The sequence below is a fragment of the Nicotiana tabacum genome, chromosome 9 (genome assembly GCF_000715075.1).
Source record: "Nicotiana tabacum cultivar K326 chromosome 9, ASM71507v2, whole genome shotgun sequence".
In the NCBI taxonomy this organism is placed as follows: domain Eukaryota; kingdom Viridiplantae; phylum Streptophyta; class Magnoliopsida; order Solanales; family Solanaceae; genus Nicotiana; species Nicotiana tabacum.
This window is the reverse complement of record NC_134088.1, coordinates 31,732,300-31,750,636: the sequence shown is the minus strand read 5'-3', so window position 1 is coordinate 31,750,636 and position 18,337 is coordinate 31,732,300. Positions and strand designations below refer to the sequence as shown.

The following is an 18,337-nucleotide window of genomic DNA, read 5'->3' as shown; positions in this document are numbered from 1 at the left end:
TCGACTCTTGTTGGTCCCAATTGATGTGTGATTGATTCACCTTAAGCCAGCTGAAATATCTCTTTTTCTAGTGGAGGTGGGAATTGCCTTATTTGCTTGAGGATAAGCAAAAGCTAAAGTTTGGGGGAGTTGATAAGTAGGGATTTTGACCGATTGTTTGCTCTCTTTTACTTGCGATTTAGCTCAAAAATACTTAAAGGCATTTCCTGAAACTAACAAAATGTGCGTACTTGCAGAAACATTAGGATATGAGCCAAAGAAGTCAAAATCAACTCATAAAGGAGTCAAAAGTAAACAAGAACCAAAACAGGTCAAAAAGGCCAGCAGTGCGTAGCGCACAATTCTAGTGCGACCGTAGAGAGGAGATTCAGAGAATGGTATTTGGGTAAGCTGAAGGAGTGCGGACAGCACCAAAATTGTGCGGCCGCTGAATATCAAGTGCGATCGCACTCATTCTGCGACCGCACTCTTTATTATGCGGTCCACAGGAGTGAAGAATCAGAGAGTTGGATTCAAGTCCAAAATCAAGGAGTGCGGACCACATCATTTTTATGCGGCCGCACAATCAGAAGCGCGGCCGCACTCGTTTTTATGCGGACCATAGAAGCCCCAAAGTTCCAAGCCCAAAATTCCAAGAATGCAGACCGCACAATAATTGTGCGGCAGCAGAAGCTCACTGTGCGGACCGCACCAGAATTATTCGACCGCACAACCTCCGCAGGGTCATTTTTGTCAGATATTTTCACCTTAGTACAAATAGAACTTTTTGTCATTTTTAGGGTGTGACGTTGGAGAAGTGCACCTGAGCCGTTTTCTTTGTTATTTTGAGGATTTTTGTACTGGTTTAACATCTATACATTAGATTTTCTTTCCCTAATTAATTAATATGCATTCTATCTTTATTTCTTCTTTGATTTTTATTCCTTTCATGAGTAGCTAAATCTTTAGCTAGGGTTGTGACCCAACACTTGTGTGGGTATTTGATGAGTGTTTAATTTAGGGCTTATTTTTTATTGGGTTAGTGATATTTAGCCTTGTTCATGATTGAACCCTAGAATCAATGGTTGCAAACATTGCTTCGTGCCTGTTTGACTTATCCTCTACTTGAGAAAGAGAGACGAAGTCTAGGAAAACTTGGCTAACAAGAAATTAGGGTGAACTCAAGAAATTGATAGCCTCAATTAAAAGGTTAAACCAAGAGATAGTAATACCCGACTTGAGCTAATATCACTTGTATTGTGCAAATACCCAATTGGACTTGAGAAAGCCAAATTGGACAAAAGCACTCAAACTACTGAGAGGTATAGAGTGAGTACCCGGATGTGATTGCTACATCATGACCCCAACTAATAAAATTTGCCCTGGAGTGTATAACCCACTAGATAACCACCTAGGTAGAAGTCCCGACCCTAGTCCCTTTTAATCATTTAAAAAACTCAAAACCAAAGATATTGTCCTTAGTTTTATACTTGCAAACAATAGAGTAAAGTAGAAGTAGAAGACCAATCAAGTTTGTGGAAGTGTAATTGGAGCAAAAACTTACAATTAACTTAGATATATACCTAATCCCATATTCTAACTCCCTGTGAATTCGATCCCGACCTTCGTTGGGTTTATTATTGCATCGACCACCTCACGACTTAATTATGATGCGGGTTTAGCCGAGATCAATTTTTCCATAGCCTACCAATATGATAACCCTAGTCAACCCCTTTAATCCGAAGCCTTTTTCTTTCAATAACCATGTTACAAGCCTTTATCCATTCTGTAGTGACTCTCTCTTGGCAACCGATCTTTCCTTAGTATTCTTGAGAAACAATGGGCAAAAACATAAGTTTGTGGGAGAGACGAGGAGTTTGAAGGGATAAAAGGTACAAAGAAGAGAAAGAAATGAAGAAAAAAAAAGTGAATAAAATGAAGAGTTGAAGAGAATTCAGAAGAAAGTAGGGATAAAAGGCTGAAGTAAATAGAAAAGGAGAAAAACGAATGTCATGATCAAGAAAGAGTGACGTTACGTCACTCTAGTTCCCCCGAGGAAGAAGAAAATGACTCAAAGAGTCGAGAAAGTATGAGCCGAAAAGAGAAAATTGAGTGCTTAACGAAAAATGAAACCATTCTATTCCAACAAGTCCTACCTTGGTCCAAAAGCCCTCATTACATCCCGCAAAAGCCCTACATGATTTCAAGTTGGGTGAGCTTACATTAGTGGTGATTTACATAAGGGGAAAGCTTATGGTACTTAGAGCCGGACTTGTGGCATTCTTTTGAGAGAAATGAGCAAACTTTTCACAATCCTTGTATCGAGTGTTGCTTTCTAAAGAGAGTCGTGCTAATGGAGAGTAGAGAAGGAGTTTGGATCCACAATGACCTATGTGAAAGAGCGAGCTTCCTTGATGAATAGAGTCAACTCTTGTTGGTCCCAATTGATGTGTGATTGATTCACCTTAAGCCAGCTAAAATATCTCTTTTTCTAGTGGAGGTGGGAATTGCCTTATTTGCTTGAGGATAAGCAAAAGCTTAAGTTTGGGGGAGTTGATAAGTAGGGATTTTGACCGATTATTTGCTCTCTTTTACTTGCGATTTAGCTCAAAAATGCTTAAAGGCATTTCCTGAAACTAACAAAATGTGCTTACTTGCAGAAATATTAGGATATGAGCCAAAGAAGTCAAAATCAACTCATAAAGGAGTCAAAAGTGAACAAGAACCAAAACAGGTCAAAAAGGCCAGCAGTGCGTAGCGCACAATTCTAGTGCGACCGTAGAGAGGAGATTCAAAGAATGGTATTTGGGCAAGCTGAAGGAGTGCGGATCGCACCAAAATTATGCGGCCGCGGAATATCAAGTGCGGTCGCACTCATTCTGCGGCCGCACTCTCTATTATGCGGTCCATAGGAGTGAAGAATCAGAGAGTTGGATTCAAGTCCAAAATCAAGGAGTGCGGACCACATCATTTTCATGCGGCCACACAATCAGAAGCGCGACCGCACTCATTTTTATACAGACCATAGAAGCCCCGAAGTTCCAAGCCTAAAATTCCAAGAATGCAGACCGCACAATAATTGTGCGGCAGCAGAAGCTGAATGTGCGGACCGCACCAGAATTATGTGACCGCACAACCTCCGCAGGGTCATTTTTGTCAGATATTTTCAGCTTAGTACAAATAGAACTTTTTGTCATTTTTAGGGTGTGATGTTGGAGAAGAGCACCTGAGCCGTTTTCTTTGTTATTTTGAGGATATTTGTACTGGTTTAACATCTACACATTAGATTTTCTTTCCCTAATCAATTAATATGCATTCTATCTTTATTTCTTCTTTGATTTCTATTCCTTTCATGAGTAGCTAAATCTTTAACTAGGGTTGTGACCCAAACCTTGTGTGGGTATTTGATGAGTGTTTAATTTAGGGCTTATTTTTTATTAGGTTAGTGATATTTAGCCTTGTTCATGATTGAACCCTAGAATCAATGGTTGCAAACATTGATTCGTGCCTATTTGACTTAGCCTCTACTTGAGAAAGAGAGACGAATTCTAGGAAAACTTGGCTAACAAGAAATTAGGGTGAACTCAAGAAATTGATAGCCTCAATTAAAAGGTTAAACCTAGAGATAGTAATACCCGACTTGAGCTAATATCACTTGTATTGTGCAAATACCCAATTGGACTTGAGAAAGCCAATTTGGACAAAAGCACTCAAACTACTGAGAGGTATAGAGTGAATACCCGGATGTGATTGCTACATCATGACCCCAACTAATAAAATTTGCCCTGGAGTGTATAACCCATTAGATAACCACCTAGGTAGAAGTCCTGACCCTAGTCCCTTTTAATCATTTAAAAAACTCAAAACCAAAGATATTGTCCTTAGTTTTATACTTGCAAACAATAGAGTAAAGTAGAAGTAGAAGACCAATCAAGTTTGTGGAAGTGTAATTGGAGCCAAAACTTACAATTAACTTAGATATATACCTAATCCCATATTCTAACTCCCTGTGAATTCGATCCCGACCTTCGTTGGGTTTATTATTGCATCGACCGCCTCACGACTTAATTATGATGCGGGTTTAGCCGAGATCAATTTTTCCATAGCCTATCAATATGATAACCCTAGTCAACCCCTTTAATCCGAAGCCTTTTTCTTTCAATAACCATGTTATAAGCCTTTATCCGTTCTGTAGTGACTCTCTCTTGGCACTCGATCTTTCCTTAGTATTCTTGAGAAACAATGGGCAAAAACATAAGTTTGTGGGAGAGACGAGGAGTTTAAAGTGATAAAAGGTACAAAGAAGAGAAAGAAATGAAGAAAAAAAAAGTGAATAAAATGAAGAGTTGAAGGGAATTCAGAAGAAAGTAGGGATAAAAGGCTGAAGTAAATAGAAAAGGAGAAAAACGAATGTCATGATCAAGAAAGAGTGACGTTACGTCTCTCTAGTTCCCCCGAGGAAGAAGAAAATGACTCAAAGAGTCGAGAAAGTATGAGCCGAAAAGAGAAAATTGAGTGCTTAACGAAAAATGAAACCATTCTATTCCAACAAGTCCTACCTTGGTCCAAAAGCCCTCATTACATCCCGCAAAAGCCCTACATGATTTCAGGTTGGGTGAGCTTACATTAGTGGTGATTTACATAAGGGGCAAGCTTATGGTACTTAGAGCCGGACTTGTGGAATTCTTTTGAGAGAGATGAGCAAACTTTTCACAATCCTTGTATCGAGTGTTGCTTTCTAAAGAGAGTCGTGCTAATGGAGAGTAGAGGAGTAGTTTGGATCCACAATGACCTATGTGAAAGAGCGAGCTTCCTTGATGAATAGAGTCAACTCTTGTTGGTCCCAATTGATGTGTGATTAATTCACCTTAAGCCAGCTGAAATATCTCTTTTTCTAGTGGAGGTGGGAATTGCCTTATTTGCTTGAGGATAAGCAAAAGCTTAAGTTTGGGAGAGTTGATAAGTAGGGATTTTGACCGATTATTTGCTCTCTTTTACTTGCGATTTATCTCAAAAATGCTTAAAGGCATTTCCTGAAACTAACAAAATGTGCTTACTTGCAGAAATATTAGGATATGAGCCAAAGAAGTCAAAATCAACTCATAAAGGAGTCAAAAGTGAACAAGAACCAAAACAGGTCAAAAAGGCCAGCAGTGCGGACCGCACAATTCTAGTGCGGCCGTAGAGAGGAGATTCAGAGAATGGTATTTGGGCAAGCTGAAGGAGTGCGGACCGCACCAAAAGTGTGCGGCCGCAGATTATCAAGTGTGGTCGCACTCATTCTACGGCCGTAGATTATCAAGTGTGGTCGCACTCATTCTGCGGCCGCACTCTCTATTATGCGGTCCACAGGAGTGAAGAATCAGAGAGTTGGATTCATGTCCAAAATCAAGGAGTGTATACCACATCATTTTTATGCGGGCGCACAATCAGAAGCGCGGCCGCACTCATTTTTATGCGGATCATAGAAGCCCCAAAGTTCCAAGCCAAAAATTCCAAGAATGCAGACCGCACAATAATTGTGCGGTAGCAGAAGCTCAATGTGCGGACCGCACCAGAATTATGCGACCTCACAACCTTCGCAGGGTCATTTTTGTCAGATATTTTCATCTTAGTACAAATAGAACTTTTTGTCATTTTTAGGGTGTGACGTTGGAGAAGAGCACCTGAGCCGTTTTCTTTGTTATTTTGAGGATATTTGTACTGGTTTAACATCTACACATTAGATTTTCTTTCCCTAATCAATTAATATGCATTCTATCTTAATTTCTTCTTTGATTTCTATTCCTTTCATGAGTAGCTAAATCTTAAACTAGGGTTGTGACCCAACCCTTGTGTGGGTATTTGATGGGTGTTTAATTTAGGGTTTATTTTTTATTGGGTTAGTGATATTTAGCCTTGTTCATGATTGAACCATAGAATCAATGGTTGCAAACATTGATTCGTGCCTATTTGACTTAGCCTCTACTTGAGAAAGAGAGACGAAGTATAGGAAAACTTGGCTAACAAGAAATTAGGGTGAACTCAAGAAATTGATAGCCTCAATTAAAAGGTTAAACCTAGAGATAGTAATACCCGACTTGAGCTAATATCACTTGAATTGCATGAATACCCAATCGGACTTGAGAATGCCAAATTGGACAAAAGCACTCAAACTACTGAGAGGTATAGAGTGAGTACCCGGATGTGATTGCTACATCATGACCCCAACTAATAAAATTTCCCCTGGAGTGTATAACCCATTAGATAACCACCTAGGTAGAAGTCCCGACCCTAGTCCCTTTTAATCATTTAAAAAACTAAAAACCAAAGATATTGTCCTTAGTTTTATACTTGCAAACAATAGAGTAAAGTAGAAGTAGAAGACCAATCAAGTTTGTGGAAGTGTAATTGGAGCCAAAACTTACAATTAACTTAGATATATACCTAATCCCATATTCTAACTCCCTGTGAATTCGATCCCGACCTTCGTTGGGTTTATTATTGCATCGACCGCCTCACGACTTAATTATGATGCGGGTTTAGCCGAGATCAATTTTTCCATAGCCTACCAATATGATAACCCTAGTCAACCCCTTTAATCCGAAGCCTTTTTCTTTCAATAACCATGTTACAAGCCTTTATCCGTTCTGCAGTGACTCTCTCTTGGCACCTGATCTTTCCTTAGTATTCTTGAGAAACAATGGGCAAAAACATAAGTTTGTGGGAGAGACGAGGAGTTTGAAGTGATAAAAGGTAAAAAGAAGAGAAAGAAATGAAGAAAAAAAAGTGAATAAAATGAAGAGTTGAAGGGAATTCAGAAGAAAGTAGGGATAAAAGACTGAAGTAAATAGAAAAGGAGAAAAATGAATGTCATGATCAAGAAAGAGTGACGTTACGTCTCTCTAGTTCCCCCGAGGAAGAAGAAAATGACTCAAAGAGTCGAGAAAGTATGTGCCGAAAATAGAAAATTGAGTGCTTAAGGAAAAATGAAACCATTCTATTCCAACAAGTCCTACGTTGGTCCAAAAGCCCTCATTACATCCTGCAAAAGCCCTACATGATTTCAAGTTGGGTGAGCTTACATTAGTAGTGATTTACATAAGGGGCAAGCTTATGGTACTTAGAGCCGGACTTGTGGTATTCTTTTGAGAGAGATGAGCAAACTTTTCACAATCCTTGTATCGAGTGTTGCTTTCTAAAGAGAGTCGTGCTAAGAGAGAGTAGAGGGGGAGTTTGGATCCTCAATGACCTATGTGAAAGAGCGAGCTTCCTTGATGAATAGAGTCAACTCTTGTTGGTCCCAATTGATGTGTGATTGATTCACCTTAAGCCAGCTGAAATATCTCTTTTTCTAGTGGAGCTGGGAATTGCCTTATTTGCTTGAGGATAAGCAAAAGCTTAAGTTTGGGGGAGTTGATAAGTAGGGATTTTGACTGATTATTTGCTCTCTTTTACTTGCGATTTATCTCAAAAATGCTTAAAGGCATTTCCTGAAACTAACAAAATGTGCTTACTTGCAGAAATATTAGAATATGAGCCAAAGAAGTCAAAATCAACTCATAAAGGAGTCAAAAGTGAACAAGAACCAAAATAGGTCAAAAAGGCCAGCAGTGCGGACCGCACAATTCTAGTGCGGCCGTAGAGAGGAGATTCAGAGAATGGTATTTGGGCAAGCTGAAGGAGTGCGGACCGCACCAAAATTGTGCGGCCGCAGATTATCAAGTGCGGTCGCACTCATTCTGCGGCCGCACTCTCTATTATACGGTCCACAGGAGTGAAGAATCAGAGAGTTGGATTCATGTCCAAAATCAAGGAGTGTGTACCACATCATTTTTATGCGGGCGCACAATCAGAAGCGCGGCCGCACTCATTCTTATGCGGATCATAGAAGCCCCAAAGTTCCAAGCCCAAAATTCCAAGAATGCAGACCGCCTAATAATTGTGCGGTAGCAGAAGCTCAATGTGCGGACCGCACCAGAATTATACGACCGCACAACCTCCGCAGGGTCATTTTTGTCAGATATTTTCATCTTAGTACAAATAGAACTTTTTGTCATTTTTAGGGTGTGACGTTGGAGAAGAGCACCTGAGCCGTTTTCTTTGTTATTTTGAGGATTTTTGTACTGGTTTAACATCTATACATTAGATTTTCTTTCCCTAATCAATTAATATGCATTCTATCTTAATTTCTTCTTTGATTTCTGTTCCTTTCATGAGTAGCTAAATCTTTAGCTAGGGTTGTGACCCAACCCTTGTGTGGGTATTTGATGGGTGTTTAATTTAGGGCTTATTTTTTATTGGGTTAGTGATATTTAGCCTTGTTCATGATTGAACCCTAGAATCAATGGTTGCAAATATTGATTCGTGCCTATTTGACTTAGCCTTTACTTGAGAAAGAAAGACGAAGTATAGGAAAACTTGGCTAACAAGAAATTAGGGTGAACTCAAGAAATTGATAGCCCCAATTAAAGGGTTAAACCTAGAGATAGTAATACCCGACTTGAGCTAATATCACTTATATTGTGCAAATACCCAATTGGACTTGAGAAGGCCAAATTGGACAAAATCACTCAAACTACTGAGAGGTATAGAGTGAGTACCCGGATGTGATTGCTACATCATGACCCCAACTAATAAAATTTGCCCTGGAGTTTATAACCCATTAGATAACCACCTAGGTAGAAGTCACGACCCTAGTCCCTTTTAATCATTTGAAAAACTCAAAACCAAAAATATTGTCCTTAGTTTTATACTTGCAAACAATAGAGTAAAGTAGAAGTAGAAGACCAATCAAGTTTGTGGAAGTGTAATTGGAGCCAAAACTTATAATTAACTTAGATATATACCTAATCCCATATTCTAACTCCCTGTGAATTCAATCCCGACCTTCGTTGGGTTTATTATTGCATCGACCGCCTCACGACTTAATTATGGTGCGGGTTTAGCCGAGATCAATTTTTCCATAGCCTACCAATATGATAACCCTAATCAACCCCTTTAATCCGAAGCCTTTTTCTTTCAATAACTATGTTACAAGCCTTTATCCGTTCTGCAGTGACTCTCTCTTGGCACCCGATCTTTCCTTAGTATTCTTGAGAAACAATGGGCAAAAACATAAGTTTGTGGGAGAGACGAGGAGTTTGAAGTGATAAAAGGTAAAAAGAAGAGAAAGAAATGAAGAAAAAAAAGTGAATAAAATGAAGAGTTGAAGGGAATTCAGAAGAAAGTAGGGATAAAAGACTGAAGTAAATAGAAAAGGAGAAAAATGAATGTCATGATCAAGAAAGAGTGACGTTACGTCTCTCTAGTTCCCCCGAGGAAGAAGAAAATGACTCAAAGAGTCGAGAAAGTATGTGCCGAAAATAGAAAATTGAGTGCTTAAGGAAAAATGAAACCATTCTATTCCAACAAGTCCTACGTTGGTCCAAAAGCCCTCATTACATCCTGCAAAAGCCCTACATGATTTCAAGTTGGGTGAGCTTACATTAGTAGTGATTTACATAAGGGGCAAGCTTATGGTACTTAGAGCCGGACTTGTGGTATTCTTTTGAGAGAGATGAGCAAACTTTTCACAATCCTTGTATCGAGTGTTGCTTTCTAAAGAGAGTCGTGCTAAGAGAGAGTAGAGGGGGAGTTTGGATCCTCAATGACCTATGTGAAAGAGCGAGCTTCCTTGATGAATAGAGTCAACTCTTGTTGGTCCCAATTGATGTGTGATTGATTCACCTTAAGCCAGCTGAAATATCTCTTTTTCTAGTGGAGCTGGGAATTGCCTTATTTGCTTGAGGATAAGCAAAAGCTTAAGTTTGGGGGAGTTGATAAGTAGGGATTTTGACTGATTATTTGCTCTCTTTTACTTGCGATTTAGCTCAAAAATGCTTAAAGGCATTTCCTGAAACTAACAAAATGTGCTTACTTGCAGAAATATTAGGATATGAGCCAAAAAAGTCAAAATCAACTCATAAAGGAGTCAAAAGTGAATAAGAACCAAAACAGGTCAAAAAGGCCAGCAGTGCAGACCGCACAATTCTATTGCGGCCGTAGAGAGGAGATTCAGAGAATGGTATTTGGGCAAACTGAAGGAGTGCGGACCGCACCAAAATTGTGCGGCCGCGGAATATCAAGTGCGGTCGCACTCATTCTGCGGCCGCACTCTCTATTATGCGGTCCATAGGAGTGAAGAATCAGAGAGTTGGATTTAAGTCCAAAATCAACGAGTGTGGACCACATCATTTTTATGCAGCCGCACAATCAGAAGCGCGGCCGCACTCGTTTTTATGCGGACCATAGAAGCCCCGAAGTTCCAAGCCCAAAATTTCAAGAATGCAGACCGCACAATAATTGTGCGGCAGCAGAAGCTCAATGTGCGGACCGCACCAGAATTATGCGACCGCACAACCTCCGCAGGGTCATTTTTGTTAGATATTTTCAGCTTAGTACAAATAGAACTTTTTATCATTTTTAGGGTGTGACTTTGGAGAAGAGCACCTGAGCCGTTTTCTTTGTTATTTTGAGGATTTTTGTACTGGTTTAACATCTATACATTAGATTTTCTTTCTCTAATCAATTAATATGCATTCTATCTTAATTTCTTCTTTGATTTCTATTCCTTTTATGAGTAGCTAAATCTTTAGCTAGGGTTGTGACCCACTCCTTGTGTGGGTATTTGATGGGTGTTTAATTTAGGGCTTATTTTTTATTGGGTTAGTGATATTTAGCCTTGTTCATGATTGAACCCTAGAATCAATGTTTGCAAACATTGATTTGTGCCTATTTGACTTAGCCTCTACTTGAGAAAGAGAGACGAAGTCTAGGAAAACTTGGCTAACAAGAAATTAGGGTGAACTCAAGAAATTGATAGCCCCAATTAAAGAGTTAAACTTAGAGATGGTAATACCCGAATTGAGCTAATATCACTTGTATTGTGCAAATACCCAATTGGACTTGAGAAAGCCAAATTGGACAAAATCACTCAAACTACCGAGAGGGATATAGTGAGTACCCGAATGTGATTGCTACATCACGACCCCAACTAATTAAATTTGCCCTAGAGTTTACAACCCATTAGATAACCACCTAGGTAGAAGTCATGACCCATTACAACCCATTAGATAACCCCTGGAGTATTTGCCTTACTTGTTGCTGTTGAAGTTACTGGATTTCTAATCTTCTTATTATATTGTTATTCCGCTCTCCAATTGGTTAGTTTCTTTAACGATGCATTAAATTTCTATGTGGTAGTTATATGTAGATTGATCGGTTTATTTTATTTAAGTTCACAATGCTTGAATGCACAAAGCATTCGGCTAGGAAGCATGTAGTTTAATTGGTCCTCTCCCTTACTGTAATTCTACACTTTCATGTGTGTATTCTCGTTTGTGCTTGTGTTCTTAACCACGCCGAGTGCCGTGCGACACTCCATTGAAAGCGTGCTAGGTTTGAAGGCCAGGTACGCTCCCTTAAATCCCTGGTGTAATGTGATTTTTTGACTGTACGTATATCTTATAACTTCGTGTGTTTGAAGACACGACTATAGAATTATAGCATAACTAGCTTCTGCCTGAATCTGTCTAAATTTACATGGCCTAGAAAGCCTGTTATAAGGTTAATTCTGCTCTAACAAGAGGTGACACTCAGGAAATCCATTAATTCTGAAGTAATGTATTTAAATATCTTGGAATGATCTTGTGAATAAGTAGGTACCCAAAAGTCAGGGATATTGTCTTCTCCTTTATGTGGTTTCAATTTTCATACCAGAATGTGTGCGCCAACTAGATATCATGCTTTAGGAATGGTATTTTCGGGTTAAACAAATTTATTTAAAGCCAGTTACAGGATCATATTTGGTTGTTTTCACATGCTTAACCCTATTGCCCGAGCGTTCTTGTTTAGATACAATGTCATTAGGAGTCTTATCATTTTTTAGAATTGAATAGCAGTATATATTTCTTGTTTCCAAATGAAGAAGTACGCCTGAAAGCCATGGATAATACTTTCTGGTTTGGTGATTTTAATGTTATTGTCTGAACATGCTTTAGATGTCATGCCTCCAGGATACCATTTCTTTCCTAACTTGTTTCTGCCAAATCAGTGACTTAGAGTGTATCTTATAACTATCTGTTTTCTGACCATATCATTACAGATTACGCCATTAGGAACTAATAAAGCAAAAACTTTTCTGTAGTAAAAATCTCTGTGAATCTGTCCCGATGTGTCTCTGGGACAACTCTGTGTATTTTTGTGCGTTTGGCAGGAGATTTAATAGGAGGCTTTGGGTCAACTTGTGAAATCAGTGGAAAATGGGACAATTGCTGGCTACTTGTCTGTTAAGTGTGTTTATGTGCTGAGTGAGATTTATTTTTATATTTAAAGACTGTAATTTATAAATCAGAGAAGCATTTTGACCCCCACTAATATGTTTAGGTAGTTTAATAAGTTTAATATAGCTGAATCAGATTTTTGCCTTGCATACTTTTATTTATTTCTCTAATAATTTCGAGTAGTGTCATAGGCTCTTAAAAGTGTTAAACCTTCTAAATATAGTGCTATATCAGCCACGTCTCTTTTCAATATTTTTATCGTTTCTCTACTAGTAATGTTTTGCTCAAACGTGTTTCTTTTCAAATTTTTATCCTTTCTCTACTTATAGTGTTTTGCTCAAATGTTTTGACTTTTGCCTATTCCAGAAGACACACTTCCATTTTCCTATTTTGATTTACTTCGAATGAAAGAATCCAAGCATGCTATCTGTCTCTTACAAGGGTTAAGGAATAAAAATCGGAAGTCTAGTCTTTTGACCATTTCTACATTAGTTTATTTCACAACTTTACTTTGTTCTCTCATCTAGTTCGGGCATTGCATTAAGAAGTTTGAGATATTTTAGGAGTCTAATCGATTTTTTAATTAATTTGGAGGTCGAGCCCTTATTTGCCTTATGTGTTACTTGGTTATGTCTCAATGTGCTTCCTTTTATGTGACGTCAATAAGAATAGAAATAGAAACCTGAACTTTTCTTTAAGTTTAGAACTTCCCTTTAGATAATGTCCAACGCCTTCTGGACTATAGGAATGGGACGGGTAGACCTATTAAGACACGATTTAGAATCAACTTGTGCGCTTTAAGTAACAACTTAAATATAGTAATGAGGGTAGCGGACATGATACACAAATTGCCCGAATACCCATTGCACTTTTGGCTATAAAGATCTTAGTAGACTTTATACGGGAGTTTATCCATTAAGCTTAAAAATTTAGGTCCCCGTTATTTAATGATCCCGTTTACTTCGTTGTCTCTCTATCGCGTGTATTGCTTTGTACATTTTTTATTAATTTTACGTTACCATACTCTCAAAACTCTGTAGTTCTCATGTTTTAAAAAGTGTATCCGAAAGCCTTGGTGTAATAGTAATTGGTTACTTTCTATATTCGTTTCGTTAGCCGTTGTCTCGTTGAATTTTATAATCTGTCACGCATTTAGCAATTCAAAATGAGATGTTGTTCTTTCTTTTCCTTTTAAGCTCGTTTAAATAAGCACGCATTAGTATTTATAAACGTACGTTACACGTTAATAATGGCACATAATAGTTTAAATATTTATTTATATGAAGAAACAATAAAATTTAATTAAATAAATAATTAATTTTAGTCATGTTAAGTAGATAATTAAGTATTGTAGTTTAAAGGTATCTAATGTGATAGTATCTTATTGAACAGTTCTTTATAGACAGTGTTATTTTGTATATGTTTCCTTCTAATGCTTTGGTTACTATTGTGTTAAATATAGTTCAATATTTAGGATGTTTGTCCTTGTGCTTTATTTATTATAACTGCAAAATATAAACATACTGAAAATTATTTTCACTCAAATTTAAAAGGATATTCTTTAGTTTCGGAAGATGAAAGTTGAATTCGGGGATAAACACATACTTAGATGCATATTGACCAGTATCACAAGTTCTGCATGTATGACGTTATTGTCAAAACTTTTATATACCATATGTGTACTATTACATAAGCTATTCAGCGCTGATCTATGTTTTCAATATCATGACGGGCATAAACCTATATACAATGGAAGATCAATTTTAACTTATTTTATTATATATATGGTGACACTAACATACGAAAGAAATAATAAACTTGACAACAAACATGTACGGTAGAAGGCCAATTGGTATTAAAGTATTTAAGTATTCTTCTTGGTAGTTATTGTTGGTATCATCTTCTATTGAGTCAAAATGAATAATATTTTGTTTTTACCATAAAACTTAGCAATCAACATTTTATTTAGTTGATCAACATATTCATTTCTACTCGCTAAGATAGCTCTTTAATTTCTATCATGTAATTTACACAAATTATCTTTTAATCTAGTGATGAAAATATTTTCCTTATTAAATGTACTACTATTACCATTGGGGTTGATAACCAAGTGTTCTAGAAAAATCAAATAATCTTTTATTGGATGCTCTTCTTCGTTCACGAAGCAAGAAGTCACTAAATGTTGGATCTTTTCTTAGTTTTACATTTCTTGTCATTTAAATATTTTTCATTTGAGGTCATAAGTATAATTTTGGTAAGCTAGCTTTTATAATTTCTGCTTTGGTCATTTTTGAAACTACTGATTGTACTTGACAGAAATCACCTCCCAAACTATTACTTTTCTACCAAACGGTTCATCGATATCCAATATATCTCTAAAACTCTGGGCGATTGTTTCGATCGTCTGACGCTTAGCCAAAAGCACTCCATCCCATATTATCACTTTTTCTTTCTTTATAAATTTTGTACTATTGATCTGATGTGATATATTTGTGATGGTTATTTCAGTTATTTGAAGAGGTATATCAAATCTGAAGTGAGTTGCACGATCTCATAATAAAATCGTTGTTGGTACACCACTTGTTCTTATTGCTAACAATAGCATGCCTCTTGATATGACACTTGCAAGTAATGCATGACATAAGAATATTATTTCGATTCCACCGGAGGCATCTATAAAGGATAATCTCGCTATACTAGGATAGATTTTTTATAATATATTCTTGAAAACTTATTCTTGTTCAGGATTTAGCTTTGTTTATGCTTCCTCAAAGACTTGTATGTCCTTCTTAATATTCTATTTTTTTTTCAATTTAAAAAATAAATTTACTCGTATGATGAATTTAAAAAATAATTTAATTGGATTCTCTTGCTAAATAGTTAATTGAAAGATTTAATTATTTAGTTTTAACATAAAATATAATTTATTTTCTGCTGATTTAGATTCTTAATATTAGTTCATCGCATGTTTGAATATTTAACCGTGATTATAATTTTATCCACCATAAATTTTATTTTCAAAGAGTAAAAAAATCGATGACATTCCACTTTTAGATCTATATGTTTTCAAAATCATTAGTGGTATTGGCTCTTACCAACATTTTCCTTTCATTTCTCACACATTTATATTCTTAAATATTTTCTTAGTTGTTCTTTAATAACTTGGTATATTTTTCTATATTACACGAAAAATTAATAATAAAAAAAATTATTTGAGTAGAAAAGCAGTTCAAATATAATATAATATAATAATATATTATTGTGGGGATTTTTTTCTCAATTTCAACGCTTTATGCAGTCCGTTTAGCATTACTTTTTTTTGTATTGAATATTATAAAGTGGTAATGTATTACCAATATGGAGGATTCTTATGAAATTGATTTTATTAAACCTTCCTACATATTTTTAATAAGAATTCAATAGACCAAATTGTATTAATTTTAAAATCTTAAATATTAAAAAATTTAACATAGAAGTTATTGTAGTCCAAAAAAATAAGTTATTATAGCTATTTACTTTCCCTATGAGTTCTTTTGTTAAATATTTTAGGGGTATTTTGGTCTATCAATATTATATTCGTGCTTTTATAATAATATAGGCTCTCCTGTTTCTAAATGAATTTGGACAATATAACACGTTTTCAAATTAAATTAGTAATAGGAACTTTTTAAGAAGCACATCCTAAAAGTAATAGGATTACAAGGCTAATATCTATGCCCGAAAATAATTATACTAATAGGATTCCTAAAGGTAATCATGTAGGATTCCTAACGTGAAGTATTATGTCCTAAAACTAATAGGATTACAAAGCTAACGTCTAGAATTTCGATTATGTCCTTTTATTGTGAGTTATTATGTTTAATATAAAAAGGTTATTTTTGTAATCCAATATTTTATTCATACTTTTATAATAATATAGATAGATATATATATAGACTAACATATCTAATCACCTAAGTCATATAGGTTAATAGTAATTATTAGTTTGATTAGTTTAACCCAATAATCCTCACATAGTTTAAAATTCGGCCGGGAACCACAGTTGTGAAGCTCGAAGAGTACCTAACACCTTTTCTTTGAGGTTATTTGAACCCTCACCCGATCTTTGGTAATGTAGCTCAGAATTATTTGCAAATAGGTGCCCTAACACACCTTAAAAATCGTTAGGTGACGACTCTTCTCTTTTAATACCCCTTTAAAAGAGTTGTCACATATCAAATCCCACTTTCGCGAGAAAATGGGGCGCTATAGGGTCACATGATTTAATGGTGAAAAGGAGAGTCCATCATAGTCTTGAACCATGTAATTTAGTAATAATACTTTTAAAGAAATTTTGCCTGGTCCGAACCATGTAAATAGCATGGTAGTAATAGCTAGCATTTTTCCTTGTTCTATGTATAAATCTGCAAATCAGTATTAGAAATATCCCGATAAATAAAATTACCAGAATTAAGCCCTAACACTGTTACTTTTTATTGCTTAATTGCCTCTGATGGTGCTTGGACAGACAAGTAGCACAGCAAAAAGAAAAATGCCCACAACTAGACCAACAGTAAGTTCCGTCTGCTAAATTACATAGAGTTTAAGTAATATACACTGTTACCATAAAGAATTTTTTTACCTCCATCAGGTCATATTTAACTTTATAGCAGAAAACCTGTCTTATTTTTTAGATTACAAATCTCACGTTTTAAGAATATTTACCTTTAGTTGGATGACATGATAATGTAAAACAATTCTTTATACTAATGATGTGTATAACTTAAAATCAATTATATATATATGTACCAAATCATGCAACAAAAAGTAGAAGGCTTATTAAAGTTCCTTAAGTGGATTTTCATTTTGTGCAGGCTCTGAGGTTTTATGGGAGTTCTAATGTCGTAGTAACAGGCATAACAATCCAAAACAGCCCAAAAGCACATCTAAATTTTGATAGTTGTGTGACTGTTCAAGTTTCTGGTATCAAAGTTTCATCCCCAGAAGATAGCCCCAATACAGATGGAATTCACCTTCAGAGCTCCCAAAATGTTGTTATCCATAGCAGTGATCTTGCTTGCGGCAATATTTTAATTAGTGTATATGAATATGTGATATAGCATGTTCTAATAATGGTATTTATTTTGTGATGACCTAAAGGTCATTTTTAAATTTAATAATTAATTTTGTGTTCTAAGACCTCGAAAAATACTATTTATCATTCCTTGACTTGCGTGCGCAGTCCGTATAATTTTTCGGAAAGTTTTTATATGAAAAATTGATTAAAATGTGAAATAGAGCCTTGAAACTCCACTGAGTTGACTTTGGTCAATATTTTCAGCAAACGGATCCGGATCAGTATTTTGACAGTTCCGGTAGGTCCGTATAGTGATTTGAAACTTGGGCGTATGCCCGAAATTTAATTTGGAGGTCCCTAGCTCAAGTTATGACCATTTAACGGAAACTAGAAATTTAAAGGCTAAAGATTTCCAAGTTTGACCACAGAGTTGACTTTTTGATATCGGGGTCGGAATCCGGTTCTGGAAATTTGAATAGCTCTGTTATGTCATTTATGACTTGTGTGCCAAATTTAAAGTCATTCCGGATTCATTTAATATGTTTTGGCATAAGATTTGTAAATTGAAAAATTTGAAAACTTAAAAGTTCGAATCGAGGTATGAATTGTTATTTCGATATTGTTTGATGTGATTTGAGAATCCGAGTAAGTCTATTTATGTTTTAGAACTTGTTGATATATTTGGTTGAGGTCCCGGGAGCCTCGGGTGGATTCCGAATGGTTAACGGATCAAAATTTGAACTTAAGGAAAAATCTAAAATTTTGTCCTTCTGGTGTAATCGCACATGCGGATTTTAGACCGCAGATGCGAGCTCGCACAAGCGAGTTTTGCCTCGCAGAAGCGAAAGGGAAGGGGTTGGGAAGTGTGCGCAGATGCGAAACTTTTGCCGCATCTGCGAAGCCGCAGAAGCGCCCCATCCCGCAGAAGCGGCCCCATTTCCGCAAAAGCAGAAACCGCAGATGCGATCAGGTGTTCGCAGATGCGGAAAGGCCTGGACAG

The 18,337-nt window shown here is 36.5% G+C and overlaps 1 protein-coding gene across 1 annotated transcript in view; it reads left to right on the top strand.

The window, feature by feature from the left end:
- Window positions 1-17,380, top strand: part of LOC142163841 (polygalacturonase-like) — a 43,999-nt gene extending 26,619 nt beyond the window's left edge. The window contains exons 4-5 of the mRNA XM_075220986.1: window positions 16,789-16,833; window positions 17,135-17,380. Coding sequence (XP_075077087.1) covers window positions 16,789-16,833; window positions 17,135-17,380 — 291 coding nt within the window. The remainder of the gene's footprint in view (window positions 1-16,788; window positions 16,834-17,134) is intronic.
- The last annotated feature ends 957 nt before the right edge of the window (window positions 17,381-18,337 follow it).